The sequence below is a fragment of the Somniosus microcephalus genome, chromosome 22 (genome assembly GCF_052327205.1).
Source record: "Somniosus microcephalus isolate GS21.2 chromosome 22, FLI_Smic_1.0, whole genome shotgun sequence".
In the NCBI taxonomy this organism is placed as follows: Eukaryota; Metazoa; Chordata; class Chondrichthyes; order Squaliformes; family Somniosidae; genus Somniosus; species Somniosus microcephalus.
Window position 1 is genome coordinate 64,298,973 of NC_141008.1, and position 17,991 is coordinate 64,316,963.

At 43.8% G+C, this 17,991-nt stretch overlaps 1 protein-coding gene across 3 annotated transcripts in view; it reads left to right on the top strand.

Annotated features, from left to right (window-relative positions):
• The first annotated feature begins 4,515 nt into the window (after positions 1-4,515).
• nufip2 (nuclear FMR1 interacting protein 2) overlaps positions 4,516-17,991 on the top strand; it is a 51,780-nt gene continuing 38,304 nt past the window's right edge. Inside the window, exons 1-2 of one of the 3 annotated variants that reach the window (XM_085964953.1) lie at positions 4,516-4,829; positions 14,761-16,473. In XM_085964953.1, the coding sequence (XP_085821079.1) occupies positions 4,649-4,829; positions 14,761-16,473 (1,894 nt within the window). In that variant the 5' untranslated portion in view covers positions 4,516-4,648. Of the gene's footprint in view, positions 5,636-14,760; positions 16,474-17,991 lie in introns of all 3 variants that reach the window. The other 2 variants (XM_085964954.1, XM_085964955.1) reach the window with 2 other exon arrangements.

Here is a 17,991-nt window from a genome sequence, read left to right on the forward strand (position 1 = left end):
CTTCCTGCATCTAGTCTGTCCAGTCCTGTCAGAATTTTATAAGTTTCAATGAGATCCCCTCTCATTCTTCTAAACTCCAACGAGTATAAGCCCAATCGACCCAATCTCTCCTCATACGTCATTCCTGCCATCCCAGGTATCAGCCTGGTGAATCTTCGCTGCAATCCTTCCATGGCAAGTACATCCTTCCTCAGATAAGGCGACCAAAACTGCACACAATACTCAAGGTGTGGTCTCACCAAAACCCTGTACAACTGCAGCAAGGCATCCTTGTTTCTGTACTCAAACCCTCTCGCTACAAAGGCCAACATACCATTTGCCTTCTTAACCGCCTGCTGCACCTGCATGCTTACCTTCAGTGACTGGTGCACAAGGACACCCAGGTCTCGTTGCACTTCCCCTTCTCCCAATCTATTGCCATTCAGATAATAATCTGCCTTCCTGTTTTTGACACCAAAGTGGATAACCTCACATTTATCCACGTTATACTGCATCTGTCATGCTTCTGCCCAATCACCCCAACCTGTCCAAATCATACAGGAGTTTCTCGGCATCCTCCTCACCGCATACACGCCCACCCAGCTTTGTGTCGTCTGCAAATTTGGAGATATTACATCTAATTCCCTCGTCTAGATCATTAATATATATTGTGAATAGCTGGGGTCCAAGGACCGATCCCTGCGGTACCCCACTAGTCACTGCCTGCCACTCGGAAAAAAAAACGTTTATTCCAACTCTTTGCTTTCTGTCTGCCAACCAGTTCTCTATCCAAGTGAATACCTTGCCCCCAATCCCATGTGCCTTAACTTTACACGCTAATCTCTTATGCGGGACCTTATCGAAAGCCTTTTGAAAGTCCAAATACACCACATCCACTGGTTCTCCCTTATCTATTTTACCAGTTACATCCTCAAAAAATTCCAGTAGATTAGTCAAGCACGATTTACCTTTTGTAAATCCATGTTGACTTTGTCCGATCCTGTCACTGTTTTCCAAGTGCTCTGCTATTACATCTTTTATAATGGACTCTAGCATTTTCCCCACTACCGATGTCAGGTTTACCAGTCTGTAATTCCCCGTTTTCTCTCTACCACCTTTTTTGAATAGTGGGGTAACATTAGCTACCCTCCAATCCATGGGTACTGTTCCAGATTCTATCGAATGTTGGAAGATGATCAGCAATGCATCTACTATTTCTAGGGCCACTTCTTTAAAGTACCCTAGGATGTAGATTATCAGGCCCTGGGGATTTATTGACCTTCAATCCCGTCAATTTCCCTAACACCATTTCCCTACAAATGCTGATTTCTTTCAGTTCCTCCCTTTCATCAGACCCTATGTTCCCCGACGTCTCTGGGAGGTTATTTGTGTCCTCCTTTGTGAAGACAGAACCAAAATATGTAACGGCACTGCGGGAGTACCTTCACCGCAGGCACTGCAGGGGTTCAAGACGGCAGCGGCTCACCGCCACCACCTTCTTGAGGGCAACGAGGGATGGGCAATAATGCTGGCCTTTGCCAATGCCACCCACATCCCACCTCTTGTCTATCCTCCCGACTTCCTTCACCCTGCCATTGGTGGCTATGCCTTCAGCTGTCCACACTCTAGAATTCCCTCCCTAAACCTCTCTGCCTCTCTCTCCTCATTCAAGACCCCTCCTTAAGACCCAGCTGTGGCTCAGTGGGTAGCACACGCGCCTCTGAGTCAGAAGGTTGTGGGTTCAAGTCCCACTCCAGGGACTTGAGCACATAAAGCTAGGCTGACACTCCAGTGTAGTACAGAGGGAGTGCTGCACTGTCGGAGGTACCATCTTTCGGATGAGACGTTAAACCGAGGCCCCGTCTGCTCTCTCAGGTGGGCGTAAAAGATCCCACGCCCACTATTTTGAAGAAGAGCAGGGGAGTTATCCCCTGGGGCCAATATTTATCCCTCAACCAACACAACAAAACCAGATTATCTGGTCATTATCACATTGCGGTTTGTGGGAGCTTGCTGTGCACAAATTGGCTGCCGCGTTTCCCACATTACAACAATGACTACACTTCAAAATAAAGAAGTACTTCACTGGCTGTAAAGTGCTTTGAAACAACAGCAGAAAACGCTGGAAAAACTCAGGTCAGGCAACATCCGTGGAGAGAAATGGTGATGGCGACCGAGACGGTCCGGCGCTAGCGCGCTCTCCCTGCTTCGGGCGCCACGCTCTCGCCGCTCGCTCCCGCAACTGGAGCGAGGCGTTCGGCGAGTCGGGCGGAGGCAGCGCATCGGGACGCAGCAGCAGCCACGTCGACCCGCTAGAGCACGTCGGCTGGCTGCTCCTCAGTGGGGAAGCATTCCGACTGGGAGGAGGGGAGCTGAGCATAGTGGCCAGAGGCCGGACGCGGGAGAAGCAGGCCCGGGCCGTCGGACTGTGGAGCCGGCGATGGTGAGGTGGAGCCCACGGCGACTGGAGGATGTGTTTGGCGAGTCGGGCGGAGGCAGCGCAGCGCATCGAGCAGCAGCAGCAGCCACGACGACTCACAGTCCGACTGGGAGGAGGGGAGCCGGGAATGGTGGCCAGAGGGTGAGCGGGAGAAGCAGGCCACCACACGTGGAGCCGAGCCGGCAACAGTGAGGAGGAGGCCGCGGTGACTTGGAGGACGGAGCGGCTGAGGGACATCGTGCTCCCACTGCCACTGGATGCCAAAGAATTGACTTTCTGAACACGGCGCTGTAAAAATAGCTGACGTGTCCCTACGGGGAGTAAGCATTCCATTGTACTAGTACATATGGCAAATAAAATTGAATTGAATTGAATTGAATTGAAACAGCTTTGAGGTGTCCGGTGGTCGTGAAAGGCGCAAACATAAATGCAAGGCTTTCTTTTTTTCTTAAAACCTACTTCTTTAGCCAAGCTCTTAGTCACCCATTCCAAGTGTTTTCCAGCATTTTTCTGTGATTTTTTTCTCCCTTCCTCCTTTCCTTGCAGGAATTATTGTAGGGTTTTGGTTTTTCTTTTAAACTTTTAATTTAAAATTTGAACATTTTACAGTAAATCACATTTACAGAGCTCAAATCTCAGCTCTTTGTACAAAGTCACAAGCCCTCATGCCCACAAGGCAAGGGGGGTCCCAGTCTGGACAAGCTTCTTGGTCATTGTAGGGTTTGTGTGTGTACTCTTTTGATGCATACTTAAAACAAATAAGCTGTAACTAATATAACTTCAAATAAAACTTAACAAATTAAATTAAAATTTGTTTCCCGGTGGTGATAATGCACTCCAGTCCCCGCGGCGCCCACCGGTTGCGGAATGCCTCAAGCGTGCCGGCGGACTCCGCGTGCTCCATCTCCAGGGCCACCCGGGCGCGAACATGGCCACGGAAGAGAGGCGGGGCAATCGGGCCGAACAACCCCCTCGACCGCCCACTGCCTGGACCAATTGATGGCTTTTTTTGGCCAGGCCCAGTCCTACGAGGAGGTCCTCCGATCTGCCCACTCCCCCTCCGCACCAGGTGACCAAAGATCAGGAGCGTGGGACTGAAGTGCAGCCAAAAAGTAAGTGTGTGTGTGTGTGTGTGTGTGTGTGTGTGTAATCTGCTGCTTCGGGTGAAGCGCTAGTTGGGTGGGTGGGGAAAAGAGGGTCCATCTTTTCAGTGTACTCTTTTGATAGGTACATAAACAAATTGACTGTAAATTAATAAAACTTTAAAGAAAACTTAAATCAAATTATAATTTTGTTGTCCGAATTGATAATGCACTCCAGTCCCCGCGGCACCCACCAGTCGCGGAAGGACTCAAGCGTACCAGCAGACACCGCGTGCTCCATCTCCAGGGCCACCCGGGCGCGAACATGGCCACGGAAGAGAGGCAGGCAATCGGGCCGAATGACCCCCTCGACCGCCCGCTGCCTGAACCAATTTATGGCTTTTTTTGGCCAGGCCCAGGAGCAGTCCTACGAGGAGGTCCTCCAATCTGCCCACTCCCCCTCCACACCAGGTGACCAAAGATCAGGAGCGTGGGACTGAAGTGCAGCCAAAAATCGAGGAGCAGCCCCCTTCAAGTAGGGTTTGTGTGTGTGGAATCTCACTCACTCAGAGCTCAAGTCTCAGCTCTTTGTACAAAGTCACAAGCCCCTCATGCCGACAAGGGAAGGGGGGGGGGTCCCAGTCTCGACAAGCTTCTTGGTCATTGTAGGGTTTGTGACATTTAATAAATTTAAAAAAGGAAATAAACAGTTTCCTAGCTGATAAGGGAATTAAGGGTTATGGGGAGCGGGCAGGGAAGTGGACACGAGTCTAGGTTCGGAGCAGCCATGATCCTATTGAATGGCGGAGCAGGCCTGAGGGGCCGTATGGCCTACTCCTGCTCCTACTTCTTATGTTCTTATGTGTGTGTGGAATCTCTCTCACTCACTCACTCTGAGCTCAAGTCTCAGCTCTTTGTACAAAGTCACAAGTCCCTCATGCCAACAGGGCGGGGCGGGTCCCAGTCTGGACAAGCTTCTTGGTCATTGTAGGGTTTGTGTGTGTGGAATCTGCTGCTTCGGGTGAAGCGCTAGGTGGGTGGGGAAAAGAGGGTCCGGTCCAAGTGTTGAATCAGCTGCCTGTGAGTAAAGGCGTGACGCAGGCGCAGTGTCCGCCTCGGTCTCTCTCTCGCTCTCTCTCCGCGTTCAATGGACGAAAAGTGCAGCCGCGAGCCGCCTCCCGCTCCCGCTCCCCTCACCAATGGAGACGCCTCACAGCAGCAGCAGGCCGGCGGCCGCGACCACGGCGACCACCACCAGCACCACCTAATCACCAAAGTCAGCGATGTCTCAGACGGTCAGAAAACGAAGAAAAAGAAGAAGAAAGCAGGTAAAAAAAAATAATTTCCAACCCCCCACCCAAAAAAAGTGTGTGAAGGAGAAGAAAAAAAAAACCACCACCCCGTCTGGAGTTGAGGGATTGGTGACCTTGGTTTCATCCAGGCCCTCGGCCTGGAGCAAACAAAAAAAACATTTGCCCGGCGTTACCTTGTGTGTGTTTTTCTTTTAATATAACCTCACCTCTTTTTTTCCTCCCCCCCCTCCTCCCTCGGCTGGGTTGAGCGGAAATCAGACGGCGCTGGGTTGTTTGCCGGCCTGGAGCGGCGGCCCCAGATGATGCCGGCTCGCTGCAAGCTTCTCTCTGCTATTTCCTGTCCGCCATGTTGGAGGAGACACTCACTCACTCTGGATGGACATCTCCACACCACCAACATTCTGGCTAATATATATAGTTTCAATTCAATAGATTCCCTCACGTTTTTTATTTTGACCCTTGAGGGAAGACTCAAGTCATTCTCGAGGAAAATTTGCCTCAACTAACAAGGAGGAGCAGGGTGTATTCTAGCGGCCTCTCTCTCTCTGGGTGTAATTCTTATTTTTTGTGCCGTTATCACTGATTGATTTGTGTGTTTTTTAGCGCTTTCTGAAACATTTTCCAGATTCATTTGGGTGCAGTTTCTCCCCCCCCCCTTCCTTTCTCTTCCCCCCCCCTTCCTTTCTCTTCCCCCCCCCTCTCTCATTCGAAATGGTTTCATTACGTTGAATCAGCTTTACTTGAATAATTCCTCCCTCCTTCCCACGACAAGACCGATGGAAGAATGTATGTTCGTGATTTTGTACTTTTTTTTGATTCTCGTAAGTTTGCTTTAGGCCCTTTTTTTATTTTTGTGTTGCTCACTATTTGGCAGGTGCCGTGTGTGGCACAGACTCAGCCTGCAACGTGGGAAAGTCTCTCCAATGAGGGCGGGGAGGGTCTGTTCTCACTCGGGAGCATCGAGCACTTTTTTTTGTTTAAAAACTCCAGAATTATCCAAAATACTCCCAGTAAACGCGTAGAATGCAAATTATTTTTGTTTCTCTTAAATTATATTTTATAGAACATTTGTGGAGCTAAACCACATTTTTTTTTAAGGTCTTACTGGGTAGGGCCTACTTAAGGAAAAGCATAGACGCAGAAGGCAGACAAAATGCGTAGTGTTCACGAAATAAACTGACATGACTTGTTTGCTTTCCATTGTTTATGGATGGACTAACGTTCTTTTAGTTCATTTAAAAATATTTTGCGATTTTTATCTCTTCATTGGCCATTTTAATTCCAATAATATTTAGTCCAGTCATTGTTAAAAGTACAAGATTGAAGTATGTACTTAATTCTTACCACACTGTATTTAAGTTCGTGTACAGTATATTAGAACTATATAATGTGTATATCGTCATGCTTTAAACAATTAAGTGAAGTGGTGAACATCCAATAATATTTGATAAGCATTTCTAAATCTGTTCCTTGCTATTATAAATATCTGAATGCTAGTTGATATGGAATTAGATACCTGTTTTTAAACTCTACATTTGTATTCAAGGTAGCCAGTGTGCTCACTCTAGCATTTATTGTGTTGCGGACTTTTAATCTTAATTCCAGCGGCAGATGTTGGGCAGCGCTGCAGTCAAAAGTCACCATTTTGGCATTCGCCGTTGCTTGGTGAGACAGATTGGACCAGACTCTGTCGTATCCAGTTAGGTATCTGTTCACCATTGTTATTGTACTGGCAACTTTTGGGGGAAGAGAGAGATTTCCTGTAAGTGGGAATTGCCGCTGCCAAGTTTTCTTCTGAGTGGGATCACATACATTTGACAGTATACTGAGTTTATTCCATTCGCCTGAATTTGATATCCGTAATTTTTTAAAAATTGTTCTAGGCATGTGTAAAAATGCAAATAAAAGGCCTTTGTGTCCATTAAAGCAGATTTAGTTCAGGTGTAACATTTTTGCTTGAAACATTGCCATTCATTTTCCCTTTCTAAATGGTTTGACAGTATTGAAAGCAGGAATGAAGGCCAGTTGAGTGCTGAAGCTGCTTCATAGTATCTTACGTATAGACAGCTCAGTCTTCAATGTAGAAGTTCAGTTGTAGGGCTCATAGCCTTGATGTAGAAGTTTTGCAAAGCTGGTACTGGAAATTACTTAAGTACAACACAAAATTTTAACTATTTTAAGAACACAACATATTTTCTTGATGCAGAGGAGCCATTAATTCCTGTTGAAGTGCTGTATCAAGGACTAGTGAATTAAAACATTATTTGCTATATGTACGAATTTCTCCATGTTGGGTTTTCATTTTTTTTTGAGATTTCCTTTATGGGTCCTCTGATGCCTGCAAATCTGTAACTCAAACAACTTGTGAGCAGACATGCTTGATGGCATCCAGTATGATCCCCCTCGACATGTCCAGTTCGGTACATGGGTTTCTTTTGGCCTATCTTCTGAGACTGGTGCTGGCAGAGTCTTCCTGATTTCTTTCAAGTTTTTGAATATTTACTAATGGCGACTTGGTAAGAAAGGTATCGGGATATCCATGTTTCATTGGGTTGGGTGCAGCCTTTAAAGAAAGATTTGCCTGAAACTAAAACTTTAAATTTAATATGGAGGAACTATATAGGTAAATGCCTGGGATTCTCCTTTTTTGTCCAATTATGTTTTAGTCCCTTTTGTTTCAAAATAAAGTATTCAACCCTTGATAATTCGCGCTTCATCTTTTGAACATTACTTCTGTACTTCTCTATCATAGGGAGATGGGCTAATGATTTTTGAGCTGTTCCCTATAGATGTAACTTCTGGTTTCATTGATGATGGTGAACCAGCCCAAAGAAATTTCTAGCGCCTTCAGCTTGAAGTTTGGTTGTTTTAATTCTCTGTACGCTAGTGCTGGAAGTAACACTTTTATTTTAGTAATAGCTTTACTGTCATAAGCTTATACAACTAAAGTACAGCATTTTCTTAATACAATGTTAATAATTTTGACCATTTAATTTTCTGCACATGGAATTCCTTTTTGTAAATGATCTAACCTATCTTGCCTTTTTCTTTTTGAAAAGTTGCTTTAAATCTTTACTTGCCTTGCTGCTTTTTCCTTCTGGCTCCCATGGTTCATTGTGGGAGATCTTCAAATTGATGTTATATCACAGGTCCAACATGTTTATAGGTGTCAAACCAGGCTGCTTCATTGCATAGGAATGAATTAATTGTCTTGCAAGAGTTAAATTTTTTATCCTGTAGGGAAGCCAAAAGGCTGTTTAACAGCATTCGGAGAAAATTGAACTATATTTTTTGGCATACTTTCCAATATGTCTCAATTTGGATATTCAGTAATTCATGACCATTTAAATATTCATTTTATCTACAGTAAAAAGAAAACAGATGACTAGCATCTCATGGCAGGTTATCTATATTGCTTTTGAAAAGTTTTGTGACCGGTTAATTTCCTGCTACTAGAAGTCATGTGGTGGAGCAGTTTGATCGACTGATCTGGGCTTGGAAAAGGGGCTTTGGTCTCAGTATATTAAGTCTGCCAAAACATTTTTAAAACGTAGGCATTCTTAATGCTTATTAACCTTTAGAACAAAATTAATATACAGTCGTTACTTTGGCAATCACTTAAAGCCCTAATTTCTGAGGTGATATGAAGCATTGTTAACTTATTGTGAGATACTTGGTTTAAAAAAAAAAAAAAAAAAATTTGTTATAAACTTGGGAAATACCTCAATAATATCCTATATCGTGGCAGCAATAATGGCTTCTGGCAAATTGTCACGGTTGTGGTGTTCAGAACCAAGTGGCCATGGGTAAACTGCATTATGCCATTACCCAGTCATTTAATGAAACATTGGAGAAATTAGTAAAGATATTGCCTGTCTTTGTTTTATTTTCACACTTGTGATTACATGCTTTTACTCACTCACTTAAGAAGGGAGTACCAGAGAATCTTCAGGTATTGAGTTTGCACAGTCCTGCATCAATTGCTGACTTGAAGAAACTTGAGCTACTGTTAATATCAAGAGATTTTGGTCAGTCATTTATAAAATTTAAGAGCAGAATTTTTTTTAAAATTTGTGCCCAAAGTAATCAAGTATTCTGTTTTCATCTAGTCACCTGCTCCAGATCACCACTTGACCTGGTCCAGCAGGGAGGAGGAGAACTGATTTGGCAGATCTCCGTGGAGGCAAAAGTTGAATGTTTTTACAAAAAATGCTTAATATTTTTACACTTTTTTTCTATGTATAAAATGGAAGTACTTTAATTAACAGGTGCTCTGCTAGACTTTCCTTCCCCTTTAAGTCAGTCATATTGTGGCAGAGAGAGAAAGCTTTACTCAACAACTGGTTCGTGCTGTACCTGATCAACTGCTCAAGAGGGAGGGACTTCATGAACCATGTATTTCACGTACTCTAACTTGAGCACGACAAATACAAATTTAAAGTAGGGGAGAATTAATGAAAATGTCATGTTCTGGCCAAGCCTTTGCTATTCGTGTCTTAATCTTTCAAGAGTTGATTTAGTGCAGTTCTTCATTATATACTCCACTCCCTTGAGTCTCCAGTGCGCTCTCAGAAATACATCACAGTACTAGGCTGCTTAGTGAGATGAGGATCTGTTAATGACCAGTGTGAAAATATTACCTGACTGGATAGTGGTGCATCAGCGTTTACCTATGGCTGCTAACTTTTGTACAGTGGCAGGTTGCCTTGGCTGTAATTTTAATTTTTTACCCCCCCCCCCCCCCCCCCCCAGTCTAAAGTTGGGTAGTGTTTTGAATAAAAGCGCTTCCAATGGATTATCTCCTTTAGTCACAAAATGAGCAGAGCATCCTTTGCTGCACCAACTCTTAAGTCAAGTCTCTGGACAAGGCTGCTAAATTGTGAGCTTGCACCTACAAGTAACTGAACTGAGACAGTCCAAATTCATTTCACACGGAGACCTTGCAACTATTAGAGAATACTTTATATTCTTAAGCTGTGATTCAAGCTCTCTTCCCAGAAATGAATGGATAGTGTACCACCCAGTCCACTCCTCATATTTTAAATTTGTATGACTGGCTAATAATAGAAGCTATTCCTGTGCAAAGGACCTAGATTGCATCATATTAATTACTTCTAAAGTGTAGTTTCTGTTGTGCGCACAAGGTATTGCAAACAAAGGAGATCAATGCCCAGTTAATGCAGCACTCCCTGAGTACGGCACTCCCTCAGTACTGCACGCACTGAAGTATCAGTTTAGATTATGTGCTAAGTGGGGTTTGAACCCACAACCTTCAGATTAAGGGGCAACATTACTATCCCTGAGCCAAGCTGACCATGTTGGAGCTAATAAAGGGTCTAAATAAAAAGCACAGCAAAAAAGACTTGCATTTATATAGCGCCTTTCACGACCTCTAGACGTCCCAAAGCGCTTTACAGACAATGAAATACTTTTGAAGTGTAGTCACTGTTGTAGGAAACACAGCAGCCAATTTGCACACAGCAAGCTTCCACAAACCGCGACGGGATGATGACCAGCTAATCTGTTTTAGTGATGTTGATTGAGGGATAAATATTAGCCACGACACCGGGGATAACTCCCCTGCTCTTGTAAAGATGCCATAGCACTATTTCTATCCACTTGAGAGGGCAGATAGGGCCTTGGTTTAACACCTCATCCAAAAGATGGCATCTCCGACAGTGCAGCACTCCCTCAGCACTGCACTGGAGTGTCGGCCTCGATTTTTGTGCTCAAGTTTCTGGAGTGGAACTTGAACCCACAACCTTCTGACTCAGGTGAGGGTGCTACCAACTGAACCACGGCTGACACTTAGGTCTATAAAGTTTTGATTTGGAAACCTTGCAAAATTTCCATGCAAAAGTGATGAAAACATTCATGCGCTCCTTAAAGATGACAAATCAATGTTGCAAATCTTCTATCTATCAAAATTCACACTTTCATGTTGGCAGGTGTCCACAAATAAATGTTCTTATTTTACTCTTGCGTATTACCATCAGCTTTTGCTCTACTTCTCCAGTGCTGTGATATTCAAACAGCAAATTTCCTATCTAAATCAGCTGTGGGTGCCTAGACTAAAGCCAGAAGGACACACTCAGATTTAAATATGTGTGACATCTTGAGAGATACTCCTCCAGCAGGAGGGCAACCTTGGGGAAGATGTGACCTGCATATCCGACGATCCTGTCTTTCTCCCTACTTTTGGAGAAGTGGAGTGCTGCACATTCCTGTCAGCTGGTGCGTCATTCTTCTAATACTGGAACATTTAAGTGGGAACTTTTACTCTCACTTTAGAGCAGGAGCCTGCTGCAGACTAGAATAGAGACGAAGAGTTTCCATTTAAATATCAAAGCGCCGGAGCAGCAAGCGTATTACTAACTGCTGTTGATCCAATCCTCCTCCAATTCTGTAATCTTTTAATGACAGCTCTTCCTACTGACTAAACCAAGTTCTTGCCATTGAGCTAAAATCTGAGACTGCTGTGCAGGATAGATGCTGGAAGAGGAGGTTTTATAATTGTCAGTGGGAGCTAGGGGAGAGGTTGGAACAGAGTCCTGTTTAAATATCACCATGCTGTAAGAGAAACGATTGACTGCGCTTGTGCAGGAGGGCAATTGTAGGAAAGGTATTAGATCCTTTTTTTCCTCTCCTCTCCCCCCGCCCCCCCCCTTCCCCAAACAGACAGAAATTTCTCATTGTATATTGCGTGTACACAATCTATATAGTCATTAAGATCTGCCCATGCAATTTCTGAGGGTGCAGTTGTTCGGCTATTGATCTTCCTCCTATATTGACTAACAAACCAGTGTAGTGGAGTATGGCCACGAGTGGCATGGCCTTAAGCCAGTTACTTAGTTGTGCTTTTATCATTATTTTTTGAGGGTGGTTTGCATACTATGGATTTTACAAATTGCAACAAAACCTGTACAGTGTCTCCAACTGTGATTCCCATTTATATTGCTATAATTGGTGTTTAATTTCTCATCACATGATGTACTTAAAACATAGGAAATTCCAGTAGTTTGCTCGTGAACTGAACCCTTTGCTTAGATTATAGTACAGGAAGCTGTATTGTAGGCCAATTCAGTTTTTCACATGATATTTTCTGTTTGCTTGTATTGAGTTGGGATTCTATTGGTGAGTAACCTGTTGAAATTTACCATAAATAGAATTGTGTTCATCTATTTTCTTATGAGCATTCTTTCTTGTCCCTTTTGCTGCTTTAGGATTTAGGCTGCTTCTCTGACTGTTGAGCCTCTGGTAATTGTTGGTTGAGAAGCGGGTCTATGGTGTTTCACACTTGTTGACTTTATTTTTCCTTTCCTGTTTGTGAAAGTACCTGACCTCTGCCAGGCACTTGCCCATGATGGACAAGGCAGGATTTGGCACTTGGTTGTGTGAGGAATCATGGACATCCCAGCACAGACTAGTTGGACCAACTGGCCAGTTTCTGTGCTGTATATTCTATGCCCATGTCTAAAAGCTTGCCTTTTAAGTTCGAGTAACAACACAGCCATTTAAATCCTGCTTATTCGAGCTAATCTGTGGAATAAATTCTGTTGTGCACTATGATACATTCAGTTGGTTCTTTTAAAGTGTAACATTATTTACCAGTGTTGAGTCCAGGTGTTCTTTCATGAGTTACAACAGTTTTGCTTAAGACTGAAAGAATGCCTGGAATTTATTAACACCTATGTGTTGATCTGTTCTGCGACTCATGTTCCTCATGGAATTGTAGCACATTTTGTAGAATTGCTTCTGGAGTACCATGTGGATCTCTCATGGTATTGCGTATGTTAGAACAGATGTACCATTATATAACTACGTAAGTTTTATATTACTAGTAAGATGCTCGTGGCAAGTTTGAGTAGGTTGTTAGTGAATTAAATGGAGTTTATGTGGGAATTGGAGTCAATAGTGGACGTTTGGTGGGTTGGATAGTCTTGGAGTAGGAAGTGTTTTCTTGGGATTGGGTGGTGGGGAGCGTAGGGGATGCTGATTTTAGTGGTGTAGCTTGGTGCACTCGGGTAAACAAAGTGGGAGTGATGGTTTGGGTGGATGGGAGATCTCGGGCAAAGGAAAAGTGGAGTCGGTGGGGAGCAAGTGGGAGCCTTTTGAGAGTTGGTTGGGAAGCGGGCAACTGGCCTGGAAAATGCAAAAGCAGGAGAAGAGCATCTGTTGAAGATGAAGGGAACCAGTAACAGGCAGCAAAGAAAGTAATTTTCTTCGAGGAAAGGGCAGGCATGCACGTGCTACTTAATTATCTTTAGTTTTGCAGCATTAGGAAACCAGCACTATTTTCCCCCTCCCCATTACTTTCTGTTTACTACTCTGCCAATCTGTGCTGTAAAGCAATCTCTTTCCCCCCCCCCCCACCCCCACAAAGAGCTATCAGTCACTTGTACTTTGGGCAACAACATTTTAAAGTGTTAGGCTTTCCCTGGTATTGAGCTGGGAACAGGTATATTAAAATTTATATTAAAACTTGGTGCCCCCTCCTTCCCACTGGCGCATCACTGTCAAACACATGCCTGCTGCTTGCTGTACTGGCTTTTCTCCTTCTCCCAACCACCCCCCCCCCCCCCCCCGGATCCTTGAGTTCCTGAGTTCCTTTGGTAACTGCTGTATATGGCCCTCCAATGTGCTGCCATGTCTTGGGTCTTCTCATTGCATTCAACCCAAATCCCACTTTGCCCGCTCTATTACTGACTTACCTGATTAGCCCTTTTTTTTGATCTTCGGTAAACCGGCGCTTCAGTATAAACATCACTCTGGCTGATTGATTTGCCCTCTTGTATTACTTGCCTGGGGATCTTACAAAGATTGGGATCTCATTTTGAGATGTTGCAGGCTCAAATCTGTGTTTTCCTCCCATTCAGTGACTGCAAAAATAAAGTTGTATAATGCAGAGAACATTTAAAAAGCAACTAGAGCATCACCAACACTTGAGGGGTGAGGTTGGGAGGGGTGGATAAGAATGAACAAATAAAGAGTTTAATGAATTCTTTGTGTTGCTAAGTGGAATGCATTTGTAATTTGGGGGACCTGTAGTCTGACACAGTCTGGGTGCTATTGGCTGGCTAAAATTCATGAATCATTCTTGTTTTTAAAAATTACCGTTACTGATCCATGTTCACTCCAACTGCTGGCTTCGGTAGCTTTAAGTCAGTCCTTCATGCAGTGCCGCTAACTTTTATATATTGAAGGATATCCGTGATAGTTTTAAGTAACTCAAGTTTTAGAACTATAAATGGTACTGTTCAAACCGGCACTATAAAATGCATAGTCTTTAGAATATATAAGCATAATATTTAGAATCCAGATAGAACTCCCATTGTATACGGAGGAAAATGAAGTAATATGTTAATTTTCTTGGGCACAGTACAGAAATGCTATTGTCAGAGGTTAACTTGTGTGCCTATTCATTTGAATACAATTAATTGCGTAGTATGCTTGATATGGCAGAGTATCCTGCATGTTTTTGTATTTGTTCATGGGCTGTGGCAAGGCCAGCATTTACTGGCCAGCCCTGGTTGCCCTTGAGAAGGTGGTGGTGAGCCTCTGCAGTCCATGTAATTGAGTGGCTTGCTAGGCCATTTCAGAGGGCAGTTAAGAGTCAACCACATATAAGCCAGACCGGGTAAGGATGGCAGATTTCCTTCTGTAAAGGACATTAGTGAACCAGATAGGTTTTTACGACAATCCGATAGTTTCATGGTCACCATCACTGATGCAAGCTTTTTATTCCAGATTTATTTAATTAACTGAATTTAAATTCCCCCAGCTGCCGTGGTGGGATTTGAACTCATGTCTCTGGATCATTAGTCCAGGCCTCTGGATTACTAGTCCAGTAACATAACCACTATGCTACTGCCCCAGCAGCTAAACGACTTTATTTTGAAAATGTAATTAAAATCTAACTTTTGTCTCTTTTTTTTTTTTCTTTTAGGTTTTGAAGAATTAAATGGTGATGCTGGATCAGAAGACGAGGTTGAATCTGCAGCAAGCCAGGAAACTGAAGAGTTAAACTTGATTTCTTCCAGCGCAGCTAACGGCAGGAAGCAATTTTTAGACACTAACTTCAACCCCAGGCACACAACAAAAACTATCGCGCACAGCAGAGTGGGTAGTAAAACAAAGAATTATAATCAAAAAAACAGTATGGACAAAAAGAATGACAAAGCCTTTGAGAATAAATCTAGGGATAGCCGAGCAATTGAGAAAAAGGAGGCGTTGTCATTTCTTAATGGTGTTATAACTAGCAGCTCTGGGTACATTACAAATGGATTTTCTGTCAAGAATTCAGCTGACAACGATGGTAGTGGATCTGAGAGTGGTTACACCACACCGAAGAAACGTAAAGGCCGGAGGAATAGCGACAAAGGTATTGAGAACTTAAATTTGTTTCAAGAGAAAATCATGCAGCACGAGGGGAATCCACTAACCCCAAAACCGGATCTTGAGAATACCAAACTTGAGTTATCTGAGCAGAAGGCAAATCGTCTGGAAAATGCTAAACCTAGTGGTAGGTATGAACTTACAGCAGTTAGTGCAGCCGGAGCTCGTGGAAAGGTGGCAGCTGGTGAAACTCAGCGAAAAAACTCTGATGGAAAACCTAGTGGTGGTAAAAAGTATGAAGAGCGACCTAAATCAAAGGCAGCATGTGTAACTTCAAAGGAAGACTCTTGGACCCTCTTTAAACCACCTCCAGTCTTCCCAGTGGACAACAGTAGTGCAAAAATTGTTCCCAAGATTAGTTATGCAAGTAAAGTTAAAGAGAACCTCAACAAATCGCCCTCAAATCAGTCACTGGCTGTGGACACTCAGGCACAAGCTTCAGGTCGTTTGTCACAGGTTCCCATGTCTGCTGTGAAAGCTGTCACCTCATCTAGCTTTTCCAATGGTTTGGCTTCAGGAGTGACTGATGGGCATATTGGTGTTTCAGGAGTCCAGACAGTTACTGCTGCTAATACTGTAGTGCCTGCCTCATCTGGGAGTGAAACCTCCGTGTCCCCTGATGGCACAGACCCATTGGCCGCGGAACAAAGAAAGCAGGGTCTCTTTGTCTACCCTTCAAATATGCAATCGGTGCTTCCTAGCACAACGCAGGTAGAGCTGCCATCACAGACAACTCAACAAAACCTGGGGGATATTTTCCAGAACCAGTGGGGGTTATCTTTTATAAATGAGCCAAGTGCTGGCCCTGAGCTAGCCACTGTAAGATCTGTGGACAACCCACCTCTGGAGGTGACATTTCAAGCTGAATGTGCTGCCACTTTGGTTTCACAGGGTGCTGAACTGCTGTCATCAGGATCTGAAATTCCTGTGTTTCCAAAGGCTTATGAACTAGACAAACGGACTAGCCCTCAGGTTCTCAGCAGTGTCATGAAGACTGCCGCAGTGGCTGCTGGTGTTTCTGCTGAGGGCATGGCCCTGTCTATGGAACCACATGTTAGTGAACTGCAAAAGATGGCTGCTACAAGCCAAAGTGCAATAGTTTTTGTCCCAAAGGACTTTGGGAATGAAACACCACAACAGGCCTCTTCTACCAATGCTTTGGTGCCATCCGCCAAAGAACACCCAAGGTACCACAGAGGCTTTGACAGAAAAGACAGCTTTGGGTCATTTGACTTGAAATCTGCTGTTATGTATCACACTAAAGGTAATATTTTAATGGCGTTTGCACACAAATGAAAATTGGTTGTTGCAATACATCTACTTTCCAAGGATCTCAAAATAGTGATACAGGAAACTTTCTGGTATCCGGCACTGAATAGACCGAGCTGGTGCCGTACCATCAAAACTGCCGTAGAAACCAGCGCTAATGTTAAAACATACGGAGCTTTTGAGCTCCGTGTGAATCAACAAACCCTGTTGCTTAGCAACAGCTTCAAAACAGTCGGCCGCAGCTTAAAAGCGTCGCTGTAGCTAAGCAACAGCTTCAGCTAGACCTTGCAGAGCCTGTCTGGGGGGGAAAAAAGCAACGAGAAGTAAAAAAAACTTATAGGAAACGGCTCCTGAATTTTGCCGGTAGATAGAGCTTTCCGGACATTTAACCTCTGGTTAAATGAAAGTTTCCTGTAACAGGGATTTTAGTCTTAATGAGCTTTGAACACCTTTTCTTAGTATCTTCAGTGATTATCCTTATTCAGCATGAGTTCCAATTTTTGGCACGCGAGTAAAAGTTTACAATGCGATTGAGTTTGACTTTAGTCCAATTGCATATCAAGTTGTCATGACGTTCCTGGTAGTTTAATAGGATGGAAGACCCTTCTTCCACCATTCTATTTCTGGTTCATTTTGAATTGATTAGGCTGTATTTAAATTATGAAACATTGCTAAACCTAGTGTATGGCATGTCCAAGGACTGGGTAGAAGTGCTTTTCTTCACGAGGTCTGCTGTTGAACCTTGATTTGCTTCGTGACTTGAGTAGGCCTTCCTTTACATGGAACCCTGTGCACCTTAAAGCCCATTTATATTAGAAATGAGAACATCTACACAGTAGCAGACCTGAAACATGGATATTTTAAGTGTGCCAACTAGATGTCAGTTGGGAATATTACCATACTAGTACTGCAGAGAAGTGGTGCAGATCAAAGCTACCTTGAGCCAAAGCAGTATAAAAACCTTCTAAGAAATGGGTTATTTGAAGTGGCAATGACCCTGCATCTGTTCCCAAAATTAAATCCTGTAACTTAAGTCTGGAGTAAATATCTGGGGAAATTTGTAGAAGGATAGGATGGAAGGCTTTAGTAGCTGAATACAATCTTGTCTGGTCAAGACAGTTCCACAAACCTTTCAACTTTCAGTTACCTGTGTTGTATGCCTCCTGGCAGCACTCGACTAGCTCTCCCTACTGATCATTCTTCTTGTATTAGCCTCAAGTGCAAACCAGATTTTGCCACTGTGCAGGGTCTTCATAATTGAGCCTGATCTTGTTCTTCACATTCTTCGTGCTTGTTTCCAGCAGGGTAACTTAATAACGATTCAGAACATAAACCTTGGCTGAGTTTTTTTCCTCTTTTCCTACCCCTTCACGCAAGGGCCATGAAACCAAATGTGATACCTTCATAGCTCTCCTAGCTGAGATTAGTAAACTCAGCACAGATGGGGATTAAACCTGGATCCGCCATGATTTGCAGACCTCAGTACCACGTGAGGTGGTGTATTTGCCACCAA